The following is a 17917-nucleotide window of genomic DNA, read 5'->3' as shown; positions in this document are numbered from 1 at the left end:
GCTATCAAAAAACCAAGGGCAGATAATGAGGGTTGCATTCAGAACGTAACGTGGCTGCGAGCTGGCTCAGCAGCGAGGATAAAGCATTGCAGAGGAGTAATGTGGGACCACAAAGTAACCAAGCACATGGAACACTCCCTCAAAACTGACAGTGAAAGACCGGTGGTGTGTTCCTGGAGATCTGGGGGGTCTGCTGAGTCGGGGGTACATCTACCATTTAAGCAGGCACAGGTGGAATGTCATTCAGAAGACACCACCCTCCCCATTACCCAAGAAAATAAAAAGATCTCTTTAGATGTGAGACATGAGACACACCACGCTCCGAGAAGAGACCCTACATACAGGGGTAGGTATCCTCTGCCAAATGCAGAACACTCTAAGGGGTTTTTCAAACTGCCCCCATTTTCAGGCCAGGTGTGTGTGACAGGATGTACAGACATACATAGTTACTCTCAGTGAGAAAACCTGTTGTTCTGAGACATCGTGATAGTGCATAGGAAAACATCCTACACTGTCACACATTTAAAATCAAGAAGACGCCCAGACAGCCCAAAGGCCAGCAGAAAAAACTCAACAGTGCAGCCTCCCCGAGGCTGAGGGAGGGCACGGCAGGGCCACTACAAACTGAAGCTTTCCCGAGTGACCAGTCTTCCGAGCAAACACAGTACCTGTGCCAAAGAGCATGCCGACTAACAGCAGCAGTACTATTCAAACTTTGGAGGAATCAGTGATCAATTCGTAAATGTCCAACATATGAGAAAGATTATCTAAAAGAGAACAGAACTGTAGGGACTTACACACCTCCATGTCTGGCCTAAATTTATCTTCAAACACGGCCATCGCTGCCAAGGAGCCCGAACCTATAGGAAAGAAAAGACGCATGTTTATTTAGCATATTTACCAACTCTCAGCTTCTCCCTCTCAAGTTTACTGTGGGGCAGCGAAAATGGCAAAACACACCCAATGTCACATTCAAGCACAGTATAAACATTAATATGACAGGGCCACAAAAATCAGGCAAACACTGCTCTTCAAAAGCCTGGGGTCTCACTTACCACTATCTCAGGTAAACCTGCAACTGGCCCCACTTCTAACCTACTCACAGGAGTAACTGCAAATTATTCACAGTAAAGTCCTGAAGCAAGAAAATGAGGTTACGGATAATTTCTATTTGTTCAAAAAAGTGAATGCCACTTAACTTCATATATCCTGTGCTGTGACTCTTGTGTTTCACAACTGTGCCTTGGCAGGCTGCTGGGTATAGCGCTAAATACCAAACCAGTTAGAAAGAAGAGATTGTTTTAATGAGCTGGCCCTGGCAGAGTCACCCTGACACACGGGGAAGAAACCACAGCACCAGCAACGGTAATAGGACTGCACGTTGCAGCCACCAGGTTATTCCAGCTACAGCTGTAAAACACTTTATTATGTGGCATTTATTTAGAGCTATTATTTTTAGTTTGTACTTTGAAGAGTAACAGCTGAGTAGACAATATGACAGACAAAGAAACAAAAATTTATTATCACAATAGCACATGGCTGAAAGGTTATGCTGCATAGATATTAACAGACAGCAAATTTCTCCCTACAAAAGCAGGATGTAAAGGCATTACAAATAAGGATGGGCTCCCTTTGAAGGGATGCAAAAGGCAGCTCAGCACCACTGGAAAATTTAAACTTGCTTTGTTCAGAAACCAGAGAATCTTTAGAAAACCATCATCTTGTCTTTACAGGGTTCTGGCAATATTTCAGGATACTCTACTTTTGGAGAGAGGATAGAGTTGCCCACAATTTTTTACTCCAATTAGAAGATTTTTTTGGCATTTATTACTTTTTAACTTGTTTTGCATAACACTATCTATTTAGCTGGGTCACAGAGAAAACCATATTTTCTATTTAAAATGATTTGTGTACACCGCTTGACCACCTCAATGGTTTAGCAAAGGAAAAAGGCAGCGATTAAACAGTTTCAAATGAGGTGTCCTGCTGATTTTATCAAGTCTGCTGAATGTATAATGAAAAAGGAGAAGCTGACAGCATTGCTGCATTGAGAAAATACAGACTAGCTTATCTGAACCATTTAAGGAGGTCCAATTATAGATCAAATTTAAAGGGTAGAAACAGCAGATTTACAGACACAAATCAATGAACATGGTAATCCCGATGAATATGACAGATGCTCCTGTTAGGGAATATTGCTGCGGTTGAGGATCATTACCTTCACAGCACCGGATACATCACATCTGAAGCAGTGGGAAGCGACGAGTATAGACGGCATTACAGGCAATGACTATTCATTTAGGCTTTGGGAGCAAAAGGCAACCCCATTTCCCCTCTCACAATTTTTTTCTCCTCTTTTAAAGAAGAAAAAAAAAAAAAAAAAGGAACCTGAAGAGATATTAAAAGCCCTTTGGAAAGGAAATAGGAATTAAACAGATAGAAAACTAGTGCGCCCAAATAAAACTAGATATATCTACACAAACTGACCAAAATCCAGCTTTGGAATTTCATAGTATGTGTGTCCTGGAAAACCTGGAAACAGAGTCAAAGTCCACCAGTGCTTTAAGACGTACACATTTACCCTGAGTTTCAAGGATCGGGGGGAAAAGTAACCTAAGTTTCTGTTTTAAGGCATGAGTGAGAACCAATCTCGAACTCCACAGTAAAAAACAAGCTGGGGTTTCATGTGGAAAACAAAGGACAACTATCACAAAGAAACAAGAAAACTGCAAATAAAGAAACCACAGGGAAAAAAATACTTCTTTCCCAGCCTGGTCCAAGAATATCTCTGCAAAGAGCCCAAGGATACACACACCAGAGGCCAGAAACACACGCTGGAAAAAGACAGGGGAAAGATGGCTATTTACTAAGAACTAACACATTTGTGGAAAACTATAATCAGTTACTGTAAAAGGAAAAACTCAACTGACCTTAAAGCCATCTTTCCCTAAAGGCCACAAGCTCTGTCTTTTCTCCGGGGCCATCGTCTCTTTGACAGTTTCAGAGTAAATTAATTTTACTCTTACTTTTCCTGAGCACATATATTTCCTTCTGCTTAGCTTCATCTAAAATTTTAAGACATGAGAAAACATTTCCCTCCCAATACAGTAATTCTTTCTTTATCGAAAGCTTTTTTTTCATGAGAAACAGTACTGAAGACAAAATTTCTCTAAGTGGAAATGCACACTAAGCCTAAACTCATAGGAAAGAAAGTCTGTCAATGCAGTGGATGTGTCTCTTATAACCAGAGACCGCGATGTTTAGAGCTGGAAGGTGTAGGAGAGGCACATACAGAAGGGACACGGGGACCCTTACTGCGTGGTACCTCTGCTTCTCCACTGAGAGCACACTCCCCAACACACACCGGTGACACACACGTGCACAGAGCTGAGACATTTTCAGGAAAACAAGAGCTTGATAAACTGCCTGATGCTGTTTCCTCTGAGATCAAAGATAAGCAGACTCGAAATATATCTGAAAAGAAAGGGAAATTCAACACTAAAAACAATTTCTAAATCACTTACAAACTAGCTCCTGCTCCTAGCATTTTAGGAAAGGAGGACTTTGGCGCCCCCTTTTCAGAAACACACAGAAGTGTTAGGAAATGCAATGCACTGACTTGGTCAACAGGTTTCCAGGAAACTCTGAATGTGCGTCTGCTATGCAGAAGAAAGAAGACAATTTCAAATATGACTGCAATCACCCAAAATGGCAAGAGAACAACATGCAAATCCTCACATAAGCTCAAGGCAATGCATCCAGGGGAAGGAACTGGAAGGAGCTGGCCATTCAAAAGAAAAAAGATGGTAAACTCAATAAGACTTGTCTTTTTAAATATAATTTCATTCAAGTTTTCTGGATTTTATTTCAACGCCACTTAAAACTATATACAATAAACCATCAAGACAAATTTCATGTTAATAAGGCAGCCATCTGACTCACAAAATGTTTAAATATTTTATCCCATTTTTCCTATAAACCATTATAATATCTGCAGACATTCCAATTATTTCATCATTAAACCTACTAACCTCTTACTCTCATACCCAAAATCAAGGCAAAAATCCCTCTGAAGGAAAAATCCTCTCATTTTTTTTTTTTACTCCAAAAGCAAGGCCACCTTAGACAATTAGTCAGAACGGCCTGGTTTCCCATCAAGGAATAAACAAACGGAAAAGCCAGGGGGCAGTGGGCCAGGCACAGGGTCCGCTGCTTTAGACAGCAGGCATTGTCAGGTGAAGGAAATTGATGTCAGAGGGCCTATGCTGTCCACAAATGCAGGAAGGGTCTAGGAGCAAGGGACGAGAGGCCTGCCCTCAACGCCCCTAACAGGAGAGAGGAGGCAGCCAAGGACAGGAAACAAGAGCCTTCTGCTTGAGTGCCCACCATGGGCCACACATCCGATGCTATCACTTTGTCATCCTCATAATAAAGCTTCCTGTATAGGATTACGGGACTAACAGGCACAGGCCAGGATTTCTGTCTCAGGTGTGACCCTATGTCATTCTCTCAAACAGAAAGTTCTACAGGCCACAGTACAGTTCAAAGCAGACACGCGTGACCTTCCATGACCAGGTCTCTGGCTCCCTCAGCCACCCCACCTCCCCAATATCCACACACACTTGGCACCCCACCAACGCCAAGCTGACAGTAATTTCTTAAGTGCCCAGACCACTTCACATCTACGTTTGACACATGCTTCTCCCTCTGCCCCTCATAATCCACAGAAGGCGGAGATACCCGTCCAACCTCAGCTGAGAGATGACTTTTTCCCAGAAGCCTTTCTTAAGCACCACACCACATCTAAAGTGATGAGAGTTGACCACTTTCATCTCTGCCAACTTGTCCATCCCTTCACAGCTGCGTCCCCCAGACCTAGCAGTCCCTGGCACACAGTGAGCACTAAAAAAAAAAAAAATTACTGAATTAGGTTGGGCTGATTTCAGTACAACTGTTCAAATGGAGAAGCTGGGAAAACAGCGGGTCCTGAAAGAGTGACTACAGCAGTAAATGTCTTGATAAAGTGAAACAGAACATTTATTACCTAATTTACCATACTAAAATGAACATAAGACAAAATCAAATGTAAAGCAAGTCAATTTTCAAAAGGAAAAAAGTGCTTTAAACCCACAAAACCATGTCCTATTACAGGTCCCGGTCAGGTCTGAGCTCTGTGATACTCTCAGGAGAGAAACGCCCTCCCTGGATGTCTGCCTTCCCCCACCAGAGCTCTGTCTCCTCAGCAGTCTCCAGGTTGCTCCTTAGCAACCTCCACCAAGTCTGCCTTTGTCAGCCCACCCACAGGTACTGAGTGGTCAGTGTTGTTTCCAGAACAAAGCTCTTTAAAAAATCAGAAAAACCAGGTACAATTCAGGGACTGGCATTTAGAGAGGGTGTGCACAATGCTGAGATGGCCACCTAGTTACTGACTTACCTCTGCATCCACTGTCCTTTCCCAAGCTCTTCCACGCCATCCACACACAACCACCCGCTCAACCACCACCTCCCAAACCACTCGGCAGCCAGCCGTAGGAAGAGACCGGGATGGAGGTCAGGGCACACAGCGCCACCCTATCGTCCGCGGGGGATGAAGACGGCTCTGCACTGCCACATCCACTGCGGCCACCTGGGTGCGCCCTGCCTTACCCTGGCTGTTGGGTTTGGTGTTCATCAGAAGAATTCAAGAGATGCCCTGGAAATACAGTCTGCTCCCCACCTCTGCCAGGGACTGACTCACCCACAGACATTCAAGATGACTCCATGGGGAACCCAAACGCAGACCTCCAGGAAGAGGGGGCTCAGGCACAAACAAGGGTCACATCTCCAGCCATTCTTTCAAAATGAAGTATCTGTCTTATTAAGAACATTTAGGCCACTGGCTTTAAAAGGTAAAAAGACTAGCATCTGTAAACAATGTAAAATATAAGTCCTGAAACTCAGAGATATGTGTGACACACAGGGCATTAAAAATTAAAGAGTTCACAGATAAATACTATCAATACACCAACAAAGAAAATGACACAGCAGTTTACAAAGAAAACAAGAGGTCTATACACATTTAGAGACACTGCTCCAGTTCACTAGTCATCAAAGAAATAAATACAAATAGAAACTAAATAGCCTTTTTTTTTTACTTCTAGATTAGCAAACATTAGAAAGAAGAATACCCAGCTAGAAAGGGCAATCTAACATATTCTTGTAGAAGCACATATGGAACTTTTTTAACCCACAATTTAGAAGCATCAATCAGAAAGCACAGAGCCACAGGTACCCACCAAACCAGTAATTCTACTGCTATAGATAGATCCAAAAGAAATGAACAGTAACAACCCAAATGACACTTTGATCAGTTTAGATGATAAAAAACAAAAAAAGTAACATCATAGACTGGAGGTAAATGTAAAGGTCCAGCACCAACAATCACGAGATAGGGAAAACAAACAAATTCATATACATGGTGATTAAACACAACAATAATTTTTGGCAATGTCCACAATACAATCTTCAGTTCAGTTCAGTTGCTCAGTCGTGTCCGACTCTTTGCGACCCATGTATCGCAGCACGCCAGGCCTCCCTGTCCATCACCATCTGCCGGAGTTCACTCAGACTCACGTCCATCGAGTCAGTGATGCCATCCAGCCATCTCATCCTCAGTCGTCCCCTTCTCCTCCTGCCCCCAATCCCTCCCAGCATCAGAGTCTTTTCCAATGAGTCAACTCTTCGCATGAGGTGGCCAAAGTACTGGAGTACTGAGGGAAAAACATGTTCTGAAGCAAAACTAACAGATATGCTTATACAATACATATTATATGCACGTGGAAGAAAAGTTTTTAAAATTATGTTTATTTCTGTAATAAACTGTAATCTTTTTGCTTACTTGTGTTTTCTTATTTTCCTTCAATGACAATGTATTACTTACAATTTTTTAAGATACACACTTGAAGAATTCGACATCATGAAGGGATGAGAAAAGATATCGCAGAAGACCAAGACCTTGCCAGCTGTCATAGTCCTGCTGTGTAGCAGCAGCAGGCAGCTTGGTCCTGAAATCTGCAGAGAGGGGCCCGCAGGTCAACCCATGCAGGAATCAACAATCCCAATGAACAAAAGCAATCAACTGTCACAGACAGATAAATACATGATGTCTCTCTACCAGTCCTTGGGAGGGCTTCCTTAGGACAGGCACCAACATCTTCTAAAAAGATGTAAAATCATCTTAACAATGAAGTCCTCTGAGCATACCAGCACCAAGCCAGATCTCACTTATCCAGAAGTCTGCCATGTGACAACCAACTTACTAAACAGACGCCAACAGACACAGTGGACCTGGTGTTTATTAAACTTCAAAGCACAGTCACAGAGTTTTTATGCTCCTCAGACATGGCAGGTAAGTGCAGCCCCGTTTCACAGAAAGGAAAACTGAATCCTGGAGACAAGGAACTTGCCCAGATCACACAGCAGACGATTAGCGAATCTGGGAGCATGAGCCCAATCGTCTGAATCTAAAGTGTCCAGCACGGCTTCTGTTCCCCATGCTGTCTCTCAGACGGCAAACCCAGATGCCTGAAATTGAGATTAGCAAGTAGGCATGAAAACAGCTCTAGTTTTCTTAACTCCCTTAGCCCCAAAATCATGCTTTCTAACTTTTTGCTTAGATTTCAGCAGAACAATTAACACACATCTGGATACAGTTAATTTGTGTTTTGCTTGGAAATTCAAATGAGACTGGGATTTTAGTTAAATGTTTTAGATGATTAAACAGATGCTATTCACTATTTACCAATACTACTCAAGTACCAAAGTATTTATTTTTAAATAGTCCCATTCAAAAAAATTAAATAAAACAGTGAAGTTACTCTCCATTTTGTAAACCCTCTGAGGGTGTTTCTGATCTTAGTGTATCAGCATTACTTTAGTGGCTCAATTTGAACCTGTTTCTAAGAGAACAATCCATCTCTGGACAAAACTCAAAATGCATCAGGAAAATTTTACTGAGATACTGCTTTTACCTGTTCTATATATTTAAAAAGCATCCACATTAATATGGCTTAAGGACAGTGGGATTAAAAAGAAACATGAAATTATACTTTTATACATGTCAGGGTTAACTAAAAGTATGAAATCAAACCCAGCAATTGTAAAATCTATTTTATTAGACGTGCTGAAGAAACTATAAATAAAAGACAAATAATTTTCTAAAACCCGGTACTCTCTCAAGTCAAACTCTCAAAAAGTCATCAGGTAGAAATCTGCTTTTTCTAATCATGTCTAGGCTCATAAATTCTCACATTGGGGAAGGGAAAATAATTACCAAGGGTTTTTCTGTCCCTGACTCTAAACTCATGTGGTACAGGTAATTCCTCATTTTATAGACAAGGAAACTGAGGCTCAGCTAATTTAAAGGCAGTAAGGGTAGCCGAGATTCAAACCTAGGTCTGGTGGCTCTCCCTTGTGGCTCAGCTGGTAAAGAATCCACCTGCAATGCAGGAGACCTGGGTTAGATCCCTGGATTGGGAAGATCCTCTGGAGAAGGGAAAGGCTACCCACTCCAGTATTCCGGCCTGGAGAGTTCCATGAACTGCATAGTCTATGGGGCTGCAAAGAGTCAGACACGACTGAGCAACTTTCACTGGTGGCTCTAGCCCATCCACTTTTCAGAAGGTGAAACTCCCCACTCATTGTTTCAAACCAACCATCCCAGGTGGCCACTGGGCAGCAGGCCCTGGGACACACAGATGCACAGGACGTGCACAGCTCTGCGCTTCCTCCCTGCTTTCCCCCAGCACCTCACTGAGGCCCTCGGAGTCCTGCAGCGCTGCCAAATTGCTCCAGGAGGCACCACCGCATCAAGACAAGGTGAATGATGCCCCAGAAGCGACAGGACAGCGGCCCTACTGCTCTGGCTGCCTCCCCAACACAAAGGGGAGGATGACAGACTGTGTCTTCCTCACAGGTTGGCTGAGATCTGAACGAGATGGCACGTCTAGACAGGATGCCTGGCACACAGTAAAAAGCTCAGTAAGAGCAAGCTATTACAGATGCTCTAGGACAAGCTTCCTGCTCTCTAGGGGTCTTTTAGACAACCATACTCAACAAGTCTCAGGGTTGGCAGCTTTAATAGAAATGAAGGTCCTTAAAATTTCTTTCCATGAAGTTCTGAGAGGAGCAGGAAATGGATTTCTACTGCTTTCCCCCCAAATCAATTTAACCAGATCTTTTCAGGAAGAAAGCTGCTCCTTTTACTAAGAAGCAGTCCATTTTAAGCACCCAAGGACCTGTTTGCCACTGTGGACTGCCAGGGTGTAAGATGTATGCAGCGATAAAAGAGCAAGGCAGAGAACATTCTCATCCATCAGTGTCAGCTCTCCCTGACAGAGCGCTTACTCACACCTGCTCATCATTACTCAACTGGCCACTCATCCTGGAAAAAGTTGGTGCTTTCACAGACCCATGGACTGGGATCATTTTTCACTCTGCTCTGGTCTACAAGGCCTGGTCTGCTGGCGTTGGTGCCTGCTCTGCAGGCCAACACCGACAACGTGTGAAGAGCTGAGTTGTGAAAATGAAACAATGATAGTGCTGGGGGAGCACATTCAGCCACTAGAGAGCAGTGGAACTCCTCTCAGCGCCTGGGAAAACTCAGACACTGACTTGAAATGGTTTAATTGTATGCATGCATTTCATTATAAGTCTTGGCCAAAAGCTTCTGGAGAGGCAGGCCAAGCAATCAGACAATCTTGCATGGGTTGCGGAAATCCAGAATCGTCCTCTGTCAGCATAAACAGTTTAATTTGATGTTTTCACTCCTGAGTAAGCACTGAGTATTACATTTAAACCCCTTGTGAGGGGACAGAATGCTTCCTTTTCATCAGCAAATGTACCTCAATGTCAGAGTCTATCTTTTATCCCCAATGAATAAAAAATATATATATTGCATTTAATATGCTAGGAAATAGATTTTAAAGCACCCAACAACATTTTCACTCAGAAAGTAATTTCTCAAGAAATGCAGTTCCTTTTCTAAATGTAATGTAGTAAAAAAGGAGTTACATTTTATTGTAAGTAAATCATTTTAAACACCACTTAAAGGGAACAGGGATTTTTCTTATAACTGCAACTGCCAATGTCTCATTGACCTGACAGACTGTAAACACTTATTCTTAAGGAAAGACTAACATTTGGGGACTTCAGGCCTAAAGAGTGAAGGCTGTGCTTTATTAATGTATTCCAATGAACTACCACAATGCATTAAGGCCAGAAAACTCAGAGGAGTCAACTAACCCTATGTTGAAAGGATAAGATGGAGGATGAAAAGTGCCTTAAAATTATACTGCCTTTCCTAATCAGGCTCCCACCCTCGTCAGGCCCCGCCAGGAATCAAGCTGCCCCTCAGCACCGCCGACCGCAGGGCGTACACTTCCCTCTCCTGCTACGGGAGCCTGAGGCAGTCGGAGCTGACAGGCTTTCAAAGGCACCTTTACGCCGGTCCACATTTCAAAACAGCATCCCAAATTGCAAGTTAATCCCTTTGCAGGCTTTTCCCAAGTTTCCCTGTCCCTCAGAACCCTCAAGGACAAAGGACCACAGAGTTTCATAATTTATAAAACCACACTTAGTCTTAAATGTAAGTAAAGGTTATCTTGTCCACAGAGCCTTGGGTGAATAATAAATCCTATATACTGAGGAAAATGTGCAAAAGCACTGTTGCATATTTTTTCACTTTATTCACCTATATTATATCCATTTTATAGATGAAAAACAAACAAAAAAATAAGATCACAGAGGTAAAGGAACCTAACCAAAACCACACAGCTAGTAATGGTAGATCTGGTTGCCAGCAAATCCTTAGCTATATGACCTCCACATGAAAGGTCTTCTGATATATAAAATGACTTTCCTCTTGGTCTGTCCAATAAAGAAGTAAAGATGACCAAGCACTAGGTTACATTAGCAAGAATAAGAAAGTACATTTTGTAGCAGGGCCCATTTTGAAACAAGAGCAGGTAAAGATGAACGAATTAATAATGAACCTCACTCTCTCTGAAATAGGGTTTAAAGCAAAGGACTCAAAACTGTGCGTACTGCATTCAACTTCTGAGATATACTCCTGGCAAGGGCTTTATTTTTGGCTGTAAACTAAGGGCTAAATTCAAACTACAAAAGATTTAGTGGTAAAACATCAAGAGTAGAAAAGACAAGAGGAAGAGCACCCTAATATTAATTCAATACCTCCCTACTTAACCTACAAAAAGAAACATTTAATATTTTTTACACAGAATCAAGAACAAAGTCCACACTAATTAGAACAGATGAAGAGCCAGCAAAGACTGGCTCTGTTACACTCCCTGAAAGAACATGATGAACTGTAGAAGTAAATATTTTCTCATTTCCTAACATAACGGCACCATCTATTGGCTTAGTACCACCTTTGCAACAACCAGGAAATCAAGATGCGTAATCCAACTTTCATGGGCTTTTGGTTCTCAGTTACTTAATTCCTGGCATCCCACAGTGGTATAAACTTTAAGACATAAAATCCATGCATCACACATTTTAAATCCTCTGAAATTCATCTTATTTAATCAAAGCAAGAAAAACTGCCAGGAAAATCTTAGTACACAGAACCGCACACAGAGAATGTGTTAGCACCAAAATTATCAAAATACCATGCACCAAACATCAATGATGTTCCACACACAAAGATTTTTACATGTGGTATCTTGCTTAATCCTCACACATTTCCCATGGAACAGACCTTAGAACCTCCATTTTCCTGAAGGAGAAATCAATGCTCAAATAGCTAACCAACGTTGCACTTGGATCTGAACCCAGTCTGACTACAAAGACCAGCTCTTTCCACAACCCCACCCTACCTTGAAAAATTAAAAATGATGCCGCAACACATGTGCAGGGGAAAGCATGTAGTGCTTTACAGAGCGTGTTCACATATGTGATACTGCAGCCTCCCAATGATCCAGTGATATCAATTAAAAAAGTCAGTCAGCTTCTTTTTAGAAATGAGGGGTTTGAGGTTCAGAGAGGTTAGATGAGTAGCTCTGGTCAAGCATGTGCCCCCTGAGAAGGCCACTGAACTAAATACAGTGCTAAATCAGAGTTCACATCTGATTTCAGAGTTGAAAATTAATGTGGAAGAAATGTTTGCCATCTTGTAGTGCACTGGTCTAATATACATAGCACAGGAAAATTTTTTCAAATCAAGTCATGTGGAGGTAATAAAATGCCTGCACGAAGGTTGTACTTTAGAGTAAAAATATGGAGAAAACCGGCAGGTCTGAATTCCCTACTGATGTTCCTAAGTTCCAACTTAATTCTAAGACTCTTCTTTGCCCACAAGGTGAGACATCTGGTATGTTTACTCTGTCCCGAATCTTTTTAATTGCTAGGGGGCTCTGTAAACTGGGACTAAGACGTACATTCCAGTAATTAGGAAATTGTATAGCCAGTTCATCTGGAGAGAGAATTTTACCTGGACGGCCCTGGCAGTGACCCAAAGCCTTCCCTAATGGTGCATATCAATGTTTATTCCTTAAGTTAGTATTCCTAAATTGTCCAAGGGCCTCATTTCCAGGAATGTCGTGCTTTAAATTTCATTCATATTAATTCTCTATGTGAATAAGTGGGCAAAATAAAAATTTTATATACGCTGCCAATGCAGCTACAAGGAGCACTGCCAAACTAATAGCAAAAGATGGTCCCCAGGCTTCTCCTGACACTACTTCAGTTTGTTTAATAAAGAAAAGCTGGCAAGTTAAAAGAATAAGCTAATTAATCTGAGAATTAAAAGAACCCACATTTTGTCTATTAAAAAAAAAGAACACCAAAACCCTTTTCCCTTTCTTAATAAAGTAAAAAAAATCTTGCCCAGCTTTCCACAATTCCACTAATCGATCACCTGCAGTCTCCTGCAAATTATGTTCGTAAAGAGGGAAATAATTAAATGAAACCTAAGGGGTGCATTCTTCTTTTTTTGAGAATGGATCAAATCACATTTGGCCTGAACCACTTGCCACACACCACTCAGTAACAACCAAGCCAAGGGGGAAAAGCCACAGAGACCCAGGGTTCTCAAGCCAGACCACGCACCTCCAGGCTGCGTGACCTCGGCACACCTCTCTGAGCCTCAATATCCTCATTCATAAGACAGGGATGATGGCAACCACCTCAGAGCAGTGCAAAGATCCTCTCAGTAAAAGGGCTCTCACAGTTGCCAGCACTGCAAGCGGGCAAGCTACCGGAGGAACACAGCTATCATTACAGTCAGCATCCTCTTCACAAGATAGGTTTAGGATAGAAGCTGTCTGAGGGCCACACCATGAGGCGTTTGATGTCTTCTCCTCTTAAGCAAACCCTCAGGAAGGCGAGCCCTCAGCGAGGAGGTTCCTGGACCCGATGCTCAAGGAGCTGTGCCAGAAGGTTAAGAGACGCGCAAGACAAGACAGGTGTCTTCTGTTCCATGCAAATTAAGAGTAGCCTTCAGGCGCCTGGCTAGTCACCAATATAGGCCCATGGGTAGACAAAGTTTAGACACCCCTGTCTTATGGGTAATTTGTAGCTTCCAGCTCTTACTGTCAAATAACTCAGGAAAAAAAAAAAGATCCATTACAAAGCTATCTTTTTATTTTTCATAATAAAAAACTTGGTAATTTCACTAAAACATGAGAATTTACATGAAATACTCATTTTCTCACTTACAGCACGCTTTAGGAAAGCCTTAGTCGAACAGGGAATGTTAACGCTCAGTGGGCCCATTTCATTTAGGAGGGCCTTCTATTTCATCTGTAGCTGGAGGTTTGCTTTGTAGCTCACCCAAAGTCAGTCACATGAATTAAGACAAAAACCACTACATTTTGGCATTTCTGCGGTTCTCTCTCAATATCAAACTCCTCATCCCCTCAAAAAAAAAAAAAAGAGAGAGAAGAAAGGAAAACAACAAACACCTCCATGGGAAGCCAGAACAACTTCTTCAGGAAGAAAGGCAGCCCAGCACAGCTCCCACCACAGGGAAAGAGGCGTCAACCCCTGCTCAAAAGTGAACAATGGCTGAAAGAAACGAAGAGAATGACAAAGACAAAACCAGGACAGCACAAAAACTGTTATTTTATTTCACATTCTCTGATAAAAGGCTGCTCTTCACAATGGACTTGGATTAGAGAGAAACAAAATATAAAATTCATGTTGTCTTCGGGTGGTAGAATTGTTTATAATTTTGAAAAGTTTCCTTTGATACTATAAAGCTGTTTCAGTAAATACTGTTTTTAATATGCAGGATAGAAAATCTTCACAAAGAGCAGTCAAAAATATGCCAAACAAATAAATGCCCCTGGGAATTTGTGTAAATATTTTTAGTATTCAGAAGCAAGGCTTAATAGCTTAATGAAGTAACATCTGTAAGATGATAAAATCAAAGCAGCTGTGGTAAGCTCAGGCTTGCCTGGGCTGAAGTTCTTTGACAAGGGTTCAAATCTCAGCTTTGCTGCTCCCAGGCAGGGTGGTAACGGGCAGGTCAGTAAATCTAAGTTTCAGGTTTCTCTCAGTAAGAAGGCAATGACGCACCCCTTGCAGGTAATTATAACTAAAAATAATGTGACAGCACCAGCAGACACTGGCACAGGGACACCTCCAAATTAGCTTTAAATTTAAAATAATACAAAGCTAAAAAAAAAAAAGACCTATCATATATCCAATGCTTTGTACTGTTCTCTTAACGGCCCAACTGGGGCCACACAAACGGAACACAATCTAAACCAACTCTCCCCTAGGGGTTCTGTAACCTGTTCACAAACAATCAACAGCAGTTAAGGTTTCTAACACTAGGTTTCATACATACACAACCAAGTTAGAGAATCAGAAAATTAATTCAACATCTAACAGTCATTGAATCACACAGACTCTAGGAGTAAGACAGATTCTACTGACAGAGATCGCTGACTCTTGCAGGGGCAGGAAGGACAAGGGCTGGGACAGCAGAGACTGGACAAGGTTGAATCCTGGAATCAAGTCTCACCCAAGTTCCTGGAGAGGGACTTGGTAACAGCCTGAGGCAGTCGCGAGGGAACATTCCCGGCAGAAAAGGCATTTCTGAAAGGAGGCAGCACGGCAGCAGTGGGAAGTGAGGGCAGCTCACGGAGGGCGAGGGGCCCGCTGCCACAAACCCCTGAAGTACAAGCAGAGGAGGAAGAGGAAATGAAACGGGAAAAAGGGTCCAGAGCCGGACTGGAAGGGAGGTGACCCCAGTGGAGGAGCACTGAGGTTGAGAGCTGGGAAGGAACTGGCATTGGAGGAGGGCAGGAGATGGTCAGAGGCTGCAATGGGGCCAAGTGGCTGGTTTCTGAGAGGTCTCCAGGACGACCGTGGTCACCCCTGGACCCATCCATACTCTCAACATTTCCGGCCAGATGTTACCTCTCTCTCGGCCTCCAGACTTCCCCATGCCAATCCTCCTTCCCACGGCTGCTAGCCTGTTCCAACGACGAATCTCATCCTATCATCTCCTGCTTCAAACAGTAGATGGGAACATCCAGGACACAGACAACTCAGCCTGTACGATGGGACTCTCCCGACTAGCTCTCCAGCCTTGCCTCTCCTCCACCCTCCTCAAAGCCCAGACATCCTCATCCCTCCCTGTCTTTGCTTCTGCTGTGCCCCCCGCATGGAGCACTCCCCTCACCCACTGCACTCAATTCACCCATCCAGCTAAACTCTGGCCTTTGACCATACTGGTCCCTTGTGCACCGCAGGACCTAAAAAGTCTTTCTCTGGCAGGTAGGGAGCAGGGTGGCAAATTCCTGGCTAATTCCTACTTACCATTCAGGTCTCAGTTTAAGAGCTACTTTTTCCCATTTTTCACCTACCAGACTGACAAGAATACCCAAAGTAGGAGAGCTTATAAGAGAAAGGCATTCTCACATTCTCCTGGTGGAATACAAATTAATGCAATCATTTTGGAGGGCAGTTTGGCAACAGCTCTCAAAAGGTAAGATGCACTGTACGGTCAGTCACCTGTCACTTTTAGGGGCTGCCCAGAAGCAGTATTTCCTGTGTCTGGGGAACCCCACCACTCTACGAACAGATGACTGAACTTTACCCACCATCAGCAATCTAGCACCCACCCTTTGCTGGAAGGAACTCTCTGACAGTGAGTGAGATGGCAGGAAGCCTCAGCTCTGGACGAGGCAGCTGGGGCAGCAGAGTGAGGAGTGAGCTGGGCCTGCGCCAGCCAGGCCAGCGGGGCTGTCTGCAGATTCCACCCTTGCCTCCAATGGGGCCCATGCGGCAGCATGCTTTCCGATACTGTTCTCAGCCCCACACCCAGGTCTTGCCCTCCCAGCTATTCTGTGAGTCATCTACTATCCTTAAAAAAAAAAAAAATCCTCCTTTCCTAGATCATCCAGTGATTCTAATGCTTTCAACAGAGAATTCTGAGCAATATGCATGCCCACCCTAATCCAGAAACTCCACTACCAGGAATTTATCAGATGCATTTACACAAGCTCACCAACACATACACTCATCAACAGGACAAATGGTCACTTAAGTCCTGGTACAGACATACAGTAAAATTCTAGGACAGTGTTACTATAGATTTGATATCGATCTATAGGCACTGATACAAAATTTTCTTCAAAACAAGTTAATGGGAATTGAACAATATTTACAGCATAACTTCAGCAGTGTATTTGTAACAGGAATACACAGAAAGATAACAGATAATAGGGATCTATAAAGGTGGATCATAAAATACCTCCTGAGAAAAAACACAGTAAACTCTTTAACACTGGTTACTATGAAATAGGGACTTATCTTTCACATATTTTCCCGCACCTGAATGTTTTGTCATGTTCATAAATTGCTTTTCATTCGAAAATGTTTTCCTGTCACTTGCCCAATAAGGATAAGGACTTTCCAAACTCCCATTATCCACACACTCCTTCCTGTTAGAAATTCTCCCTTTTAATTTTTCTTTTCCTTCAGGGCACTCAGCACAGCGCATTCTTTCAGATTAATGTGTATTTATTAATGTGTATCAGATTGTCTAATTCCTATCTCACACACAAGACTATAAGCCCTGAGGATAAGTGCTGTCCTGACCACTACATTCCCACTACCTAGCACATGCATGCTCAGTGGCTCAATCATATCCAACTCTCAGAGACCCCAAGGATTGTAGCCCGCCAGGCTCCTCTGCCCAGGAGATTTCCCAAGAAGAATACTGGAGTGGCTTGCCATTTCCCTCTCCAGGGGATCTTTCCGACCCAGGGAATGAACCCAAGTCTCCTGCATCTCCCGCAAGGGCAGACAGATTCTCAACCACTTCGCCACCTGGGAAACCCCCCAAGCACATAGTAGAGGCTAAATAAATTTCTAATGAGTGAAAGTAACTTATCCTTCTTTTAAGATTCAGCTCAAGTGAAGTGAAGCTTTCCCTGAAATCTTCCAGTCTAGAAGTGACCATTTCTCCCTTGGGCCTCCACTGACCTTTGTACCTTGTCTTTATACATCTATCTCCCCCATTACACTGAGAGTATGTTGAGGGCAAGATCCAAACAGTCACTGCTTTGTGAAGCCTGCTAGAGTGCTATTACACAGAAGGCACTCAAGAAATAGTTGATAAATAAATGAACAGATGGGAACAAGCAAACTAAACCTTAAAAGTCACATCTTACTTGTGTATCTAAAATCGGACGTTACTGGTATCTTGCTCTTCTTAATTTCCTATGAAAGCAAAGCCAGACTGTGGAGAGTAACGATTTCTAAGCCGGGCGTGGAGCCGTCACCACGGACGCACGCTGGACTTGGAGGGAAGCAGGTCACTGCTGGCCAGGACGGGGCACAAAGCGGACTTGCAGGAACGGAATGAGCAGACACAAATCTGCTTTACTCACTTCCAACAACCTTT

The 17917-nt window shown here is 43.0% G+C and overlaps 1 protein-coding gene across 1 annotated transcript in view; it reads right to left on the bottom strand.

The window, feature by feature from the left end:
• Window positions 1-17917, bottom strand: part of PSMB7 (proteasome 20S subunit beta 7) — a 56631-nt gene that overhangs the window by 28644 nt on the left and 10070 nt on the right. The window contains exon 6 of the mRNA XM_069582522.1: window positions 802-860. Within this exon, the coding sequence (XP_069438623.1) occupies window positions 802-860 (59 nt within the window). The remainder of the gene's footprint in view (window positions 1-801; window positions 861-17917) is intronic.

The sequence above is a fragment of the Ovis canadensis genome, chromosome 3 (assembly GCF_042477335.2).
Source record: "Ovis canadensis isolate MfBH-ARS-UI-01 breed Bighorn chromosome 3, ARS-UI_OviCan_v2, whole genome shotgun sequence".
In the NCBI taxonomy this organism is placed as follows: domain Eukaryota; kingdom Metazoa; phylum Chordata; class Mammalia; order Artiodactyla; family Bovidae; genus Ovis; species Ovis canadensis.
Note: the sequence above shows the minus strand (reverse complement) of the source record. Positions and strands in the feature narration are given on the sequence as shown.